General features: G+C 32.9%; 1 protein-coding gene across 4 annotated transcripts in view; it reads right to left on the bottom strand.

Annotated features, from left to right (window-relative positions):
• Nucleotides 1-17,645, bottom strand: part of Vps13b (vacuolar protein sorting 13 homolog B) — a 515,578-nt gene that overhangs the window by 250,511 nt on the left and 247,422 nt on the right. For 3 of the 4 annotated variants that reach the window (XM_069991130.1, XM_069991132.1, XM_069991131.1), the window contains exons 26-29: nucleotides 11,636-11,807; nucleotides 11,021-11,135; nucleotides 8,936-9,077; nucleotides 5,640-6,048 (exon numbers count right to left, since the gene is read on the bottom strand). In XM_069991130.1, coding sequence (XP_069847231.1) covers nucleotides 5,640-6,048; nucleotides 8,936-9,077; nucleotides 11,021-11,135; nucleotides 11,636-11,807 — 838 coding nt within the window. Of the gene's footprint in view, nucleotides 1-5,639; nucleotides 6,049-8,935; nucleotides 9,078-9,632; nucleotides 9,700-11,020; nucleotides 11,136-11,635; nucleotides 11,808-17,645 lie in introns of all 4 variants that reach the window. The other variant, XM_069991133.1, reaches the window with a different exon arrangement.

Here is a 17,645-nt window from a genome sequence, read left to right as displayed (position 1 = left end):
AAAGCATATTCAAAAAGTGTGGAACTTAATAACATTGAGTAAATGTTTATTTATAAATCATCTATGACACAGACTGTTCTATCATGACAAAAAGTGTTATCATATTTTAATAATGCTTCTGTGGAGAAGTTTGATGCCAAATGATTTAATATATTATTACTTAAGACAACTTATACATATTCTCAATTTAATTAACCTGATAAAATATTACTCCAACAAACTCTTCAAAGTTTTTCTAGAATGAAATTAAAATTGTGCTCATCTTACTAATTTACTACTTACCACTTGCATCTTACTAGAACATTTTTGATACTGAGGTGTTAGACAGTCTCCCACCTGAGAGGTAAGTGCTCTATCTAATGTCTGCAGCCTATATACTTTTTTAAAAAAATTTATTGTAATGGTGCTGTAACAGAGAGGTTACAGTTACACAAGTCAGGTAATGAGTACATTTTTTTTTTTAACGGTGTCACTGCCTTTCTCATTTTCCCCTCGTTATATGGCTGATTTCCAACATAGTATATGAGTATCACTGCTGTATTAGTTCACCCTTTGCCCCACTGCTTCTGTGCTTAATCTTTCCCTTTCCCAAATCAGATTAAGCTTACATATAAGACAAAGGGTATAGACATCAAAAACAGGGACAAGAGAAAAAAACAGAAAATCAAAGAACCACCAATAGTAACATAAAAAAACTCTTGCTTCCATTCTTGAACTTCATTTCAATAAGCATTATTTTATACGATCATATGTATATAAATATTGAGTCCTTGTGATCGATCCTCTCCTAAGAATAACCTCCTTTGGTCTCACTATGTAAATATTTAGAGTCTTATATAATTTATCATGTCTAAGTGCAATTTTTTTTATCTTTACTATCTACTTGGTTTATATGTAAACTCATAGGCACAATCTATTACTACAAATGAGGGAAACCAAGCAATCTATGGTTCTTTGGGCCTGGCTTTGCTTAATATAATTTTTTCTAAGTCTTTCCTTTTCCTTACAAATGCGGCAATGAATCCAGAAAATGTGGTATATATACAAAATGGATTTCTATGCTTCCATCAGAAATAATGACATTGTCCCATTCCTATTTATGTTTTACTTCATCTGTCCTTACCATATCTCTTTATTTTTATTTTGAATTTACAGATTAACACTTGCAAGACAGGCAACTCTACAGCTTGAGCCATACTGTAAGCCCTTTTTGCTGTTTTTCTGTGAAATAGGGTCTTTCTTGGCTCAGGTCAACTAGAACTCTGACCCTTCTATTTATACTTTCTTTAGAAGCTGCAAGAACAGAACTCATCACCCTGCTTGGTACAGTCTCATGAACTTTTTCCCCCTGGTTAACATAGAACTATAATCGTCCAGATGTCAGTCTCCTTAGTAGATAGGATTACAAACATGAGCCAAGGAAACCCAGAGAGAATTATCTTGTGCAAATGTACCTTTCTTCTTTTTTAATCTCTGTAATTTAATGTAACATAGATGACTTTACCCAAAACTTCATTATATATTCACATAATAAAAACAACAGCTTTCATGCATTTGTTTCTAAAGCATTTATATGATTATTTCTTTGTTGCTCTGTATGTCCCTCCCCCACAGTATAACCCCTGCTTTCACTGTATTTGATGTGGGTATAATTTGTGGAGGGGAAGGGGAAAAACAAGTCGTTTAAATAAGGATACAGGTGGACCCGTTGCAACAATGAGAAGTAAAAGTTGTCATGTCGAAAGAGAACTTTACAACTTTGGTGGGGGGGGTGGGGGAGGATAGGGTGGGGGAGGAGGCTTGGAAGGGATGGGAAGGGGAAACAAAGGAGGAGGCTACAATGCTTGATAAGAAATGTACTCATGATCTTGCCCATGTAATTGTAACCCCTCTGTACAGTTTTTTCACAATAAAAAATAAATAAATTTAAAAAAACAATAGCAAACATATAAAGGTTACTTTATCTGCAATATTCTGTTTTTACTTTCTGGCTAACAATCTGTGCCTTAAATCATTTGGAATTGCTCAAAAACAAGAGTTCCTAATTATTATTTTTACCATGCATGTGTTTCTATTAACTAACTGAACAGAAGAAAGCAAATGAGTAAAACTGACAGAATATAGCATATTCAGAAAATAATAATAATTTCACATCTCAAAGCAGATTCAACCTTAATACAGTCCCTGGCAAAAGTTAGATATAAAATGAAGAACCAGCATGCACTGAGTATCCGTAAGTAAGCTCATACTTTTAATCCTAGCTACTGAGGAGATTGAGACATGGACAATTATGGTTGGACGTCAACCCAGGCAAAAGCAAGATACCATTATAATTAACCAGAAAAATGCTGGAATATAGGTGTGGTTCAAATGGTAAAGGGCCAGTTACGAGCAAAGAAAGCCAAGCAATGGTTCCAGAGCCCAAGTTCAAGTCCTGATACCCACACAAAAAAAATCCATAAGGATAACATATTGAATAAAGCTCTAGACACCATGGCAATTAAAGTCTATAAAGCTCTGTGAACATCTTTTTAACTCTAAAATCAGTCTTTTAATAAACTTTAAAAATTAACAGAGGCAGAAAACCTTCCTCAATTACGATAATGCATTAATGGTAGGTAGAAACAACTATATTTTAAGAAGAAAGAAAATGAAGCCAGGTGCTTTTCCTTTGTAATTTATCATCATGAATATTCAAGGTCTTCCTCTCAAACTAATGATTTCAAGAACAAAATATGAAAACAATGCTACTTCATTTATGTGGTATAGATTATTACTTGACCTTCAAATAAACATACCTCAAATTTATAGGGTCTGAATTATTACCTTGCATATGCTATTATTTAAAATATACATGTCCCTCCCCAAATGTATATGTAAAAGCTAAAATTCCAAATTGATGGATTTAAGAAATGTGCTCTTTGGGAAATAATTGGGCCATAAGAACTCCATCCTCATATACAAAACATTAGTGAGTGGATTTATCCCTTTCTGCATTTCCAGTCTCTAGACATGTGAGGACACAGTGATAAGGTGCCAGCTCAGAATGAGAGAAATTCCCTCTTCGGACAGTGAATCTCATGGTACTTTTATCCAATGCAGAACTGTGTTAAATAAATTTTTATTGCTAATGAATTATCTAATCTGGGAAGCATTGTAAATTTTTTTTCATTATTTGTATGCTCACAGGAACAGGCTTATAATGAAAGACTTTATCTCAACTTCCTTTGTAGAAGAACCAAATGACAGGGTTAAAATTTGGCCAATGTGGTATATGTGATATCAAAATGTAAGATATTCGGAATTCTGGGCTGGGAAAGTGGCTCAGTGGTAGAGCACTTGCCTTGCATGCTTGAGCCCCTGGATTCGATTCCTCAGCACCACATAAGCAGAAAAAAAAAGCCGGAAGTGGCGCTGTGGCTCAAGTGGTATAGTGCTATCCTTGAGCTGAAGAGTTAAGGGACAGCACCCAGGCCCAGAGTTCAGGCCCCACAACTGGACCCCCCCCCCAAAAAGTTATTCAGAATTCTACTTTAATTTTAGGAGTATAACTTTGTCATTAGAATAACCACATTCATTTAGCATTCATTATGGGACTGTCACTATGCACCTAGACTCCAAGTGTCATTTAAAAAAGGTATTAATAAGCTTACTATTAGCTAGTAATTACAATTACTATTTTATTCATAGAATTTAGATTAACACTCTCTAGATTTCAAAATCATAAATGATAACATTAAGATCTGAACTCAAGCCTGAGTAAGTTCAAAGTCCATTTGATTAACAACTATTTCAATGTATAAGAAAAGAAAATGCTTGAAATCACTTTTCTAGGGAAAGAAACTGGTATTATCAACCCTAATCAAGTAAAAACAGAATAATTTCATAAACACTGAGAAGGCTGATGAGTAATCTGTTGAGTAACATTTTCTAATCCTCAGTCACCAGGTAAATATTTATCAGAGAACTTGCATGCTATTGGAGCACTATTTTATTTTAAACCAAATTTCAATTATCTTAATATATACAATCCAACAGTAAAATTTCTGGGTGTTGTGTTTTGTTGGAAATGGATTTTGAAATCAGGACCTGGTTTGCTAGTCAGGCTTTCAATCCCTTGAACCACTCTACTAGCCCAACTGAAAGTGTAAATTTTATGCTTAGCACCAGTGGCTCTTACCTGTAATTCTAGACAATCAGGAGGCTGAGATCTGAGGATCAGAATTCAAAGCCAGCCCATACAGACAAATGCAAGAGACTCTTACCTCCAATTAAAGAGACAGCAGTGCAGGTGTGAGTCAAGTGGTAAAGTATTAGATTTAAGTGAAAGGCTGAGTGCAAAGTCCTGAGTTCAAGAGCTGTGACCAAAAGGGAACCCTACTGCATTGTTGGTGGGAGTGTAAACTTGTTCAACCACTTTGGAAAGCCGTATGGAGGTTCCTCAAAAGCTCCCCTGTGACCCAGCAATCTCACTTCTGGGCATTTACCCAAATGATCACAAACAAGGCCATACTAAAACTACCAGCACAACTATATTTATCCCAGCATTATTCACCATAGCTAAGATATGGAACCAACCAAGATGCCCTTCAGTAGATGAATTATCAAGAAAATGTGATATATATATATGTATGTGATATATATAATTCCATAATTCCATATATATATATATATATATATATATATATATAATGGAATTCTCTGCCTCCATCAGAAAGAATGATAATGCCTCATTTGTTAGGAAATGGAAAACTTGGAAAAAATTATATTAAGTGAAGTAAGCCAAGCCCAAGAAATGTAGGTCCCATGGTTTCCCTTATTTGCAATAACTAATTATGTCTAGGACAAGCAGAAAAGGTCAAAAGCTTTGTATATATGACCATATAAGATGATGCTAAGTGAAATGAACCCCAAGATAGGGACACAAGAGGTTTTATCTTTCTTGCTGTTGTTTTTAATGTACTTACAATATACTATGTGATTTGTTTCTTTTGTATGTTCTTGCCCATGGTATAACCCGTTTTCAATGTATTTGATTGTGGTGCCCTGCATCTTGTATAATGCACATTTTTCTAATTTGGGAAGGGAAAGGAAAATAACAAAATGCTGAAATAAGGATACAGGTTGACCCATTGTAACAATGAGATGTACAAGACACTGTTAAAAACAAACTTCACAACTTCAGGGGACAGAGGAGGGAAGGGGTGAGGAAGTGGGGAGGGAAGATATGGTAGGGGAAAACAAAGGAGGAGGTAACAATGCTCGACAGGAAATGTCCTCATTACCTTACTCATGTAACTGTAACCCCTCTGTACAGTATCTTTACAATAAAAAACATATACTTTAAAAAAAGTACTGAGTTCAAGCCTCAGTAACAGAACATATACAGCAGCTGTAATAGTCAAAGTTAAGGTCAGATTTGTTACTCTTTTAATTACTGGAGCCAGATACTTAGTGTCTGGATATAATTTATACAGATTTGATTATAAAGTAACTGTTATGGTCCCTTTCTAAAACATTTCACTTTCTAAAGGTCTGCAAATAACCTCCTAGTAGTAAATAAACAACATCCAGAAAACTAAGATTTATGAAAAAGAAAGTATTTCAAGGCAAAACAGAAAAAGAACAAAAGACAATACCTCCAACAGTTGACTGTATTTCTTCTGTTTTGGGGAAAAAAATTCTGATTACACTTGTGTTTATATAAATCAAAGGTAAATTATGTGAAGTCAGTGTATGAGTCCTCATAGGCTGACCAGAAGACTTTCTTTTCTCTTTTTGGGTCCTTGGTAGTTTGGCTTGAAATATACTTGCAATGGCATTTAGTAGAGGAAAACAAAGGACAATATCAAAGGCTTGTGCTGAAAGAAGAATTTCATGAAGAAAATGAGGAGAACCATCTGTCAAACCTTCAGAGAACTTATGAAAACTTCTTCGCTCATTTCTTGATATTAATTTATGGCGGACATTTTTTGTTACGGCTTTTGTATATGTCAAAGATAGAAATCCATGCTGCTGATGAGTGCCATCTAGAAGTTTTGTAGTTGTCTGTTAAGAAAATGGAAATCACAATAGACAATTCATTCAAAAAAAGGAACTAAGTATTCAAAAGGAGAAAAGTTACTTTTATATTTTAACCTTATAATCTTACTCATTCCCCATTCTTTTTTACCTTTGCAGTACTGGAGATTGAATCCAGGACCTGGCACAGTTGAGCCACACTCCCAGTCCTGTTGGAATACTGTTTCTGAGCTAACGGCACCCTAACTTTGCTTGGCCTCACCTTACTTGTGATGAATCTATATCTGTAGTAGCTGGGATTATAGATGTATTTTTACCATGTCTGGCTCCATCCTATACTTCTTAATACGTGACTGATCAATTCAGCAAATATGGAGAAAAAAAAACTGTGATCATTAGAATAACCTGACAGGAATGCTCTTGTAAAGAAAATTTCAGGTCAAATTAGTGATAGAATTCTACTGCACAAATTACTCAATATAAAATTAAGAGTAGAACAAATATTTACTATTCCCACTCTAACTTCCCAATACCTGAAAAAAGTTTTATATTTATTAGGATATAATAAATGATTTTTTGAGAGTAACTAAAGTAGGAAAAAAGAAAACAATGTCATATATTCAGATCAACTGAATATAAGAAGTAACAAAGCCAGGATATTTCTGAGCCTGTAATCCCATCACTCCAAAACTTCCTTTTCTTCTACTTCCATTCTCTCATGTTGAAGAGTAAAACCAATGTCAGAGTAACCAAATGACAGTGTAAGTGGGAAAAAGTACACATCTCAGTTATCAATGTTTCTTTACATGTGGACATTACAATGAAGGAAAGTGAGAACAAAAATCCTTCTTAAAAGATCACTGTTTTGGGGCTGGAAATGAGGCTTAGTGCTACAGTACTTGCCTAGCATGCAAGAAGCCGTGGGTTCAATTCCTCAGTACCACATAAACAAAAAGGTGAAAGTGGCACTGTGGCTCAAGTGGTACAGTGCTAGCCTTGAGCTGAAGAAGTTCAGGGACAGTGCCCAGGCTCAGAGTTCAAGCCCCAGGACCGGCAAAATAAAAACATAAAAAAGTAAAAAAAAAAAAAAAATCATAGTTTCTTTTCAATTTAATGGTTTAATGATTAAAAATCCTTGCAATAGAATATTTTTCCTATAATGATTTACCCTCAGAATGCTTTTCATTATTTCCAATTTCACACTGTTTCAAACCTACGGGTTCTCATTTCTGTTTCACATGAAACAAAAAGAAGTACAGTAAAGCAAGAAAAATAACTACTACCGTTGCCACCATGTTGCTGGTTAGCAGGCAACAGCAGATGGAGGATGACGGTGGTATAGCCCCCGTTATGATGCCACAGTAATACCTCCCCTTTCTAAGTGTCTAAAGTGTACTTTGAAGAAAGAAGTACTAGTCACCAATAAGCTAAATAACCCAAAATACTTATGAATACTTGAGCCATGGAAACAGTACAAAACGTACATCAATGTATAAATATTTCAATTTAAGTATTTTAAACATAATGAGCTAGGAAGGTGGCTCAGTGGTAGAGCACTTGCCCTGCATGCCTGAGGCCCTGGGTTCGATTCCTCAGCACCACATAAGAAAAAGAAAAAAAGCCGGAAGTGGTGCTGTGGCTCAGGTGGTAGAGCGCTAGCCTTGAGCTGAAGAGCTGAGGGATAGTGCCCAGGCCCAGAGTTCAGGCCCCACGACCAGACCGCCAAAAAAAAAAAAAAAAGTATTTTAAACATATTAAATATAAGACTTGAAAAATAAGCTACATGAAGGTGTTCATTTTTAAATGGCTGCATCACTAACTCCTTCAATCTAAGGGAAGAAATAAACCCAGATCATTGATAGAATAAAAATTTTTACTTTTCATACAGTAATAATGTTTTCTGCTGTTTAAAATGAAAGGATTAAAACACTGATAATTAAAGAGAGCTTGATAAAACGTATTTGAGTTTTAAAATTTACAAGAAATCATAAAGGAATCTCTACAGGAATTAACAATGAGTTATGCTTTTTCCTCTAAAGATATTTAGATTGTTTTTCATAATCTTTAGTAACATAAAAAAGTAACCTAAACAGAACTCACATTGACAGATACATATTTTTCTAGTACAAAAAGAGGCTACAAGGAAAAGTCCAAAATCAAATGAGAAAAATAAATAACCCATTAAACATTAAAATTTGTTTTAAAAAGAAAATTATTTACAATATTTTTCATGTTAAAATATATGTTTTAAATCTTTTTCAAGGTATAAATAAGAAAAGAAATAGGTAATTGGAATACTGTAAACAAAGAAATGTTTCTAGTAATTTACTGAAAATTTTTGTGCTTTTTAATTACCTAAAATGTCACTTAAAATACTTATTTTAAGAACATGTGTTTTACCACTACAAAATGTTGGCTTTAAATTTCTAAGTCATGTTATAAAGGTCTGTATCAGTAAATGACATAATACCAATTTGTCTAAGAGAGCATTATATAAGATCCTGAATTAGTTGCAAGAAAAAGATAATGACATAATAGAAATAATTATAATTATAAAGCAATCTTAGCAAGAATCACAAAAGGAATGACAAATGCAGTTACCAGTCAACTCTTGATCATTCACTATATGTATAGTATTGAAAACATAATATTTAACATCTTATGTGATTTTCTTATGGTGATGGTAAAATTGTTCAGTGATGGTAAAAAATGATATTAGTATTTACAATTGATTCAGAAATAGATTGTAGTGGAAAACCAATTTATGATGTAAAAATACATTTTTTAGATCATTTCTGAAGTGAATGAAATGAAGGAAAATGATAACCAAGAGTTGACTATGTGGATAGTACAATTCTCTCTCTGGATTCCTGTTAGGGATGTTCTGTAGTATAATTTTAAAATGATTTCTTACAGAAGGAAAGATGCCAGAGCAATTACTGAAAGGGTCCTGCTTGCTGATGGGTCGAACCAACAAGGTGCGTCTGTTCAGCTTGTCAGTACAGGAAAGGAAGACACCTCCACATTGCCCCAAAGACCAACACTCTTCCCCAAGGCTTGAGGTGATGGACAGGAGCAAAGAAGGTGAAAAGACAAAAAGCAATAAAAGGCATAAGCAAAAAAAAAAATTGGATAGATTTTAATTCTGCTCAAGTTTGTACAGGTTTAGGTCTGAGCCATTACTAGATTTGGCCCTTTGTCTGAACCACCATCTGCAAAAGCATTGCGAATGGAAGTAAAGAAAAAAAATTGCTTTTAGTGTATATTACTTTTATTTAGTGGGAAAATACAATAAAACATAAACTCACTTGTAAAGGCAAAAATCTTTCAAAAAGTCACTATAACAATACACTGAATATAAAAGTTTACTAATAAAAGTCCTACCTTTGTGTTTTTGATAGATTTACTTAACTGCTATAAAGGAAGATGGTTACAAAACATGAGCAGATTAAAAGTAGCTTTAAATTTATAACAAATTATGGAAGGAGTAAAAAGAATTTATATGCTGAGGTCTAATTCTTTCTTGTAACCAATAGTTCTATTAGTGAAATAACAAAGACAAACAATTTAAAATGTACTTTTAACAATTGTAATTACTAAATGAGTCTCACCACAGGTTTTTCTTTGCACTGCAGAAATACTCCTTCAAAATGTCCTGACTGCCAACCTTCCCCTGGCCTGGAAAACATAAGTTTACCTTATCTGTTCTCTTCAGTTTCTCCAAGTTAAAAAATTGAGCATAAACAACTACTCAATAGTTCTAAAGTTTACAGTGCTATACTCAACTAAAACATGGATGAAACAATGCAATGGATAGAACCACTCAACATTAGCACCACCCACTGATAGTTCTGCATAGAAGCATTTCCCCTAATCATAAATTATAAATGATGTATGTGGTTAGTTGATAATTTCTATCACCTATTTCTAGCTCATTCATAAGCTTTTAAGGTCCATAAAGTAGAATTTATGCCTATTCACACTAATCCAGTGTGCTTACTATAGAGTTTGGCACATAATGTACACTCAAACTCAAAATTAACTATTTAAACCTTAATTTATAGTAAGCTTAGAACTTAAAAAAATTTATTGTAAAGATACTGTACAGAGGGATTACAGTTACGTGAGTAAGGTAATGAGTACACTTCCTGTCGAGCATTATTACCCCTCCTGTAAGCTTAGAACTTTAAACTTCAGTTCTAATACTGTATTTTTATATCACTTTAAAAGATAGTTTTGGTATAGATAACTATCACGGGAAAGAAACACAAGAGATAACCATCAAAATTCAATTAACTAATTTCCTATTTCTATAACAAAAAAAATCATACTCAGTAATATGAGAATATACATTTAGCAAAATATTTTCTACATGAAAGTTATGACATTTTTCAGTTTCAAAGACTTGGAAATTATTGGTATAAACAATGGGACATACATGATAACAAAATTTAGATAGTTTTAAATTAGAATTAGAAAATGTTTAGAAAAATATTTTTAGGCCACATGCAGAAACAAATGGGCCTCTGTAGCACATATTTGCATATAATCTACCTTAGATGAAAGTTTATTAGGGAAGGAACATTGCCATACTAGGAATATTCACCACATGAGTATCAATGGTACAAGAGTTGTTGGAGTGCTAAAGGATGTGAGAAGTTACTCTACCTTAGTGTAGATTATATAAGAAATGAATAGAGGTACACAACAGAACTGTTAAATAAGTTCCAGACATGACAGAAAATATATAATACATATAATAAGTTGTGTTAAGGTATCTACCTTATTTCATTCAATATGGCAAAGTTATTTATGTATATACATGTCCTCTTAAAAAACACAATATTATCATACCCCATATAAATATTAAGTAAAAATTAACAATTCATCTGTTAATAGCCCCCCTTTAAAAATAAAGTAATAAAAATTGCCAAACTTAAATAGAAAAATTCTTAGTCACTTTGTTCAAAGAACATATTTTTCTGTATTCCTTATTTACCTGCTTCTATAGTGATCAATATTGAAACTCTCTATTTTACATTTCACTTTGGTATATACATCCTGCACATCTATGGAGGCACTGAGATCTTCTAGCTCACTGACCATACAAACCTCTGCAAAAAGAAGAAAATACTGTATAAATATAGACTCTCATAACAAATAGTAAACTTCTTATTTCACATTGGCACATACATCCTTAATATCTACAGACGCAAGAGACTATATATATTTCTATAATCAAGCATATATCAATAAGCTTTAAAATTAAGCTAAGTCATCTATTTCAATATAGGAAAAAGTCAATCAATGTTTAAGGTGCTAAATCCAACATCAGTCAAGGATCTTTACAGTATTATTAATGATAGTGATATAATTACCCCATGGCTATTAGTGTACATCTTAATACAACAAGCAAACTGGAGGTACTATAAAATGAAAGAAAATATGTACTCATAAACCTTAGTTATCACCACAAATTGAAAAAATTTGAATTAGGCATAATGATGTGTCTAGTGAATTATAAATGACAATAAACAAATTTAAGTATATGGTTCTTATAAATGTAGTGCTTAATATTTTATAGTTCCAGTAGAGAAGAAAAGTTCTCCCCTACCTGTGTTTTTCTTTTCAGGGTCTGGAGCAAAGAGCTTTATGGTAATTTTAGGGAGCACCCACTGCATCCAGAGACTAACACGACCACTGGATCCACCAATGTTACTAGTAGTTTGTTCCAGTGTAACAGAATCTGAGAATGGTGAATCATCGCCTGCTTGGATAGAATCACCCTGAGGAAAAAAGGAGATGGGGATAAGATTTGTAGCTTAAGGAAAAGTAACTAAAAATTATATATATATATATATATATATATATATATATATATATATATATATATATATATATTTTGGTCAGTTGTAGGCCTGAATGTTGGCCCTGAGCTCTTCAGCAAAAGGTAAGCCACAGCACCACTTCCAGTTTTCTGGTGGTTTATTGGAGATAAGAGTCTCATGGACTTTCCTGCCCGGGCTGGCTTTGAACCACGATCCTCATTCAGATCTCAGCCTCCTGAGAAGCTAGGATTACAGGCGTGAGCCACCAGTGCCTGGCCACTAAAACTATAATTTTAAATTTATAATTTTAAATATTTTAACTTTCTACAATGTATGTAATTATATATATATATATATATATATATATATATATATATATATAAGGCACAAAGCTATCTACTCAAATGGTTTATATAGTAACAATGTACATATTTGATATTCAGTTTTCTCTAAAAGTCCAAAACACCTTGAATAACTTAGGATGCACACTAATAATAACTTTCTTACAGAACAAGGGTGTATAAACTATAGCCAAGGACCAAATTCAGTTGTCTTGGGGAATAAACTTTTAGAAGATCTCAGTTACATTCATTAGTTACTGTCTATGACTGCTTTTTGAACAGAGTCAAATAGCTAACACAGTAGCTGTAATGTATAAAGGCTACAATTTTTTACTATCTTTTATGAAAAAAAATGTTTACTTATAATGTAAAATATTTGTGAATGAATCTGTAATAACCATAGCAAAATTATTAGTATAACAAAACAATTAATAATGGCTTACTTTTGTGTGTGTGTCGGACGTGGGGCCTGAACTCTGGGCCTGGGCACCATCCCTCAGCTCTTCAGCTCAAGGCTAGTGCTCTACCACTGGAGCCACAGCGCCACTTCCAGCTTCTTCTGCTTATGTGGTGCTGAGGAATTGAACCCAGGGCCTCATGCATGCAAGGCAATCACTCTACCACTGAGGAACCTTCCCAGCCCATGGCTTACACATTGTAATATAAGGAAAGGAGACATTAATATTAAGTATAGTTGACAATGCTTAGTAAAATGTTCCACATGATTAAAACTTAGGAGAATAAAGCATGAATTCATTTGAGTCAATAATATTAACTTAAGATATGCATAGCTGACAGTGCTTACTAAAATGTTCCATATGATTAAAACTTAGGAAAATAAAGCATAAATTCATTTGAGTAAATATTAACTTAAAACATGTATAAGGACCTAATTTAGTGCTATCAAACATGGTGTCTAAGGTTTCTTGGTCTTTTTGATAGCTTTTAATAGTTCAGAGTAAAATAAACCATTTTATTTGAAGTCAAAACTATGGTTGAATAGCTTTAGTTTCAAATTCAGGTTGACAGTGCTAAAGACAGCGATCATTCCTTGATATGTTAAAATTAGCTATCAAGCATTTAGATTTTTTTTTAATTCCAAACTTTGCTGTTCTTTTATAATCTGAAAATAAACCCAAAAACTGCAAGACCAAATCAAATATAACAAAGGATATTAGTCTTAGCATTAGTTACACATATTTAATTAAGCTTAGACTAACAAGCAGTATGATTTGGTAGAATGAGACGCCAGCCATGTGATTTTATGCAAATAATTTAACTTCACAGTCCAATACCTTCTTTGAAATATGGTTCCCCTCCCCAAAGATGACTTTATTGAGATTAATTACATAAATTTCACAGTACTGTGGTGTGGTTATATTTAGCTAAAGTCACAAACACATTTTAACCTTCACAGGTTAATCATCGTCATTCTAATCTACAAAGCTTATGAACTATGTGAAAATTAACAATAAAACTATTTCTTCCAGATCAGGTGATACATACATTTCTTTCCTTCTGCTTAGTATCAGCTGTTTCCTCTTTCTCTCCCAATCCCTCTCTCCCATCACTGCTCTTGAATTGCTTAGTTCACTTTCATCAATGTCCAGTACAGCTGATGGGCCCCTCTACTGTACTTTTTCACCTGCTTTCCAATGACTCTGTGCCCTCCCCTCCCAGCTTCCTTCAGATGTGCATGAGTATACACCATATATGAGGTAAAGAATATATAGTCATCTAAAAATGATAAGGCAAATTAAAAAGATGTCCTTTGTTTTCTTTTGGGTTATAATATGGTTATAATAATGATATTTGTTTCTTAGTGTTAAGTTTGAAAAAGAGCATTATACTGAAGTGTAAAGTGAAAGAGAGAGAACAAGAGAGGTATATATTGACACATATAAAATTCAGTATTCCTGCTGTCTTTCTCATTTGGTCATCTAACTTCACAAATATTTCCATTTGGTATGTATCCTAGACTCTAATGGTTCCCTAGTTTTTTTTAATTAAATATTTTTATTATCTTTAAGTAGTTGCACAAAGGAGTTGCCATTCAACAAAGGTCACTGGTGTTTTAAGTATCTCAAACAAAATGTTCTTTGCTAAGTATTTATAACCAGTAGGCCAGAGTCAGAGGAAAATATTAGTCAAAATTTTAATAAGACATATAACAAGGTATGTATGCAATTTTCTATGAATAATTCATCAAAGAAGTTACTAATTTCATTAGCCTAAATAACCAAAAATAAGAAAAATAAATAATATGTACAAAATAACCCTGGCAAAGACATGCTATCTAGTCAAGAATAATATTCAGTTTAGGTATGACACTTTGGTTGTGGTCTTAAGTGTTTTTGTTTTTATTGATACAGTTTCTCACTATGTAGTCCAAGTTGGTTTTGAATTCTTTATCCTCCTAATCTGTCTCCCTAATACTAGTATTACAGGTGTGTGTCATCCCTTGTTAGACATCAGCATGTAACATGTTTCCAATCAGAAGAAAAGTTAAATTCCCTGAATCCCCAAAAAGAAACAGGACAAAATGAAGATTTCCAAAGAATGACATCTGTTTATTATAGGCACATGTAGACACAAAGTAAGTACTAGAGTCATGTAATTTACTATGCCAGAAAATTAGTTATGTGTGGTAGTATATGTCTAGAATCCCAGCCTTTAGGAGATAGAGACAGCAGAATATACAGTTCAAGGCTAGATTGGGCTATGAGACCAAAAGAAAAAAAAAAAATGAAGAGGGAGTGAGGGAGGAAAATGGGGGCAGGACCAGGTGAGTAATAGAGGGAGGGAAGGAAGAACAGAGATAGAGAGAGACCAGTAGTACATTCATTTCTTATCCCAGCTATATAAGTAAAACAAATAGCTTGATCTTTGTTGATGTTTCATATAAATGCTTCTCTAGAATAGGTAGTCCTCAATCTGCTATAATTGAAATTCCTAGAACTTGAGAAGATTAAAAAAAATATGGTTTTCATCTAATGAAAAAGTAATTCTAGAAAATGATTCTATTTTTAAATAAAAGGAAACAAAAGAAGGTATGAATACATTTCTTCACAGAGTCTCAGAGCAGAAGCATAAATAAATTATATTCTTTCAACAATTAGAGGAATATATGTCAAGTATGGAAAAACCTCAGAAAAAAACAACATCTCTGATCAACAAGACCTTAGGTTTTGGTGCTACCGGGTATATAAAATAAAATGCTAAGAAATATAGGTTTATATTTAATAAGCCCCATTGAAGTTTCATTTGTTGTATGTTAAACAGCTTTGTGTTCTCTTCCAAATCTATAGTAGAAATCAGGCCAGAAATGGAAATGAAAAACACTTTCCGACAACTTTCTGCTTAGTTCTAAAATAAACAGCTCATTCACCATTTTGTTGCAAATTGACCAAAATACTTAATTTCTTCTTCTAGGTGAATTTATCTTTGTTCATCAGTAAGAGCAAACACTGCAGCCCTTCATCCTTGCCCCTCTTAGGTCAGTACTGATCATAATTTCGACCATTACTATATTTTCTTATCAAAATAACTTCAGCATTTTTGTTGAATGGCATAATTTCCCCAAGGACTAAACACTTCCACCACTGTTTGTACTTAAATCAACAGTAACAAGTGGTCTGCCAGAACTTCCACTCCCTTTGCTCTTGCCATTTCATTGCAAGGATAGGGAGGTAGGGGAGATGATTGGCTGCTTTTAAGCTCAGTACTCAACTCTTTCTCACTCTACCATGACAAAATTTGAAATACAGGAAGCTGAAGTTGTTTGTATGTGTAGAAAAACACAGTGCTCACAATCAACCTGTCAGTATGAAAAGAATTAGTCATAAAATATAAATCATCTAGAGAACCATATAAATACATCAACATATACTTTTTTTACTTATAGAAATAATATTTTTTCCATGTAACACTAATTTTTGAGTCAAACAATTGTCAGAATGTGCTTTTCAAAACTATATTTACTTCTGGTAAACCCACCACATTCAAAAAATATAACAATAATATTTTTTACAAACATGAACAAAAAACAACTATTTAGATAGCAAAATACATTTAAAATTTATGATTTTTTAAATGGATATTTTAATTTGAAACGTATAAAAATGATACTTGCAATTTCAATGTGGACTTCAAATACATAATTAAAAGGTAAAGTTTATCCCTAAATATTGTGAAAAATTATCTAAATAAAAACACTAATTGAAATGTTTATTTCTAGAAAAAGATTTAAAATAAATTCAAAACATTCTTAAAATAATAAATAAAAATTTCAAGCAAAATCTATCATCTAAAGAGCTGTTTACATGTAAATCTGAGGAAAATTATGGGATAGGTTATTTACTTTTAAACACAAAAAATAGTAACAGTCGCTATCAATTTCTCAGTTCAATGTTAACTTTTCATCAGCATAGTGATGTTTTCAAAATTAATGTATTTTAAATAATTAAAAACATTAAGAAAGGAAGTAATTCACGCTTGATTTTTGCTGTCTTTTTCTTGTCGGTTGTGGGGCTTGAATTCAGGGCCTGGGAGCAGTTCCTGAGCCTGTTTTTCCTAAAGGCTCTACCACCTGAGCCACAGTGCCACTCGCACAATGATTTTTAACTAGGCTGCTAATTAGTAGTTTTAATCTTGGAATAATAAACATTGTTGGTCAAATTATCCCATGATGCTAAGCTTCTAAATATTTGTAAGTTAATATAAAAATTTCTACTTTAGGTAAAATGGTATTCTAAGCACTTCCTCAACATTTTTATAACCTACTTTCCCTCTTTCTCTCTTGTCTTTCTCTTTCCTTGTTTTGTATGCTATATGTGTATATATATATGTGTGTGTGTATATGTATATATGTGTGTACGCACATATGAAAATAACCAGAGTCTTTCTATGTACTCCAGGTAGCCTGGGAGTCTATTTAGCCAGGCTCCTCCAAACAGTTATTATTCTGCTTCAGTTTCCCAAGTAATAGAATTATAGACAGACACCGTGTCCCACACATTTTAGTTATTTCTCAAGCTTTGACCTTTTATTGTTGTACCATTACTGAATAATCAAAAACACTACACATACATACAAGGTAAATATTTTTAAGTTAAATTGACTTGTCTAAAATCACAACTGAACTGCAGAGATTTAATTTCATCAATATAACTATTGATAATAACTAGCCATTCATAATAACTATTCTTTCTAAATTATCTTCACCAATACTACTGAAAATTCAACAATTCAAAAACATCATTTTGTTTATAATAATATTCAGGCACATAGATTGTGAATTTATCATGTAAGGAATGTATGTAATTTTGTATATATTTGTGGGTGTGTTTTGGGGTTTTGAAAAGGAATAATCAAAATATTAAGTGTTTTTTAGTGGTGATTTGTTACATGTTTTAATGGTGTTTGGTAAAGGTTTCTGTAGTATCAAATTTATGAA

This window comes from Dipodomys merriami, unplaced genomic scaffold (assembly GCF_024711535.1).
Source record: "Dipodomys merriami isolate MVZ:Mamm:240054 unplaced genomic scaffold, mDipMer1.0.p SCAF_4, whole genome shotgun sequence".
NCBI classification, from domain to species: domain Eukaryota; kingdom Metazoa; phylum Chordata; class Mammalia; order Rodentia; family Heteromyidae; genus Dipodomys; species Dipodomys merriami.
Note: the sequence above shows the minus strand (reverse complement) of the source record. Positions and strands in the feature narration are given on the sequence as shown.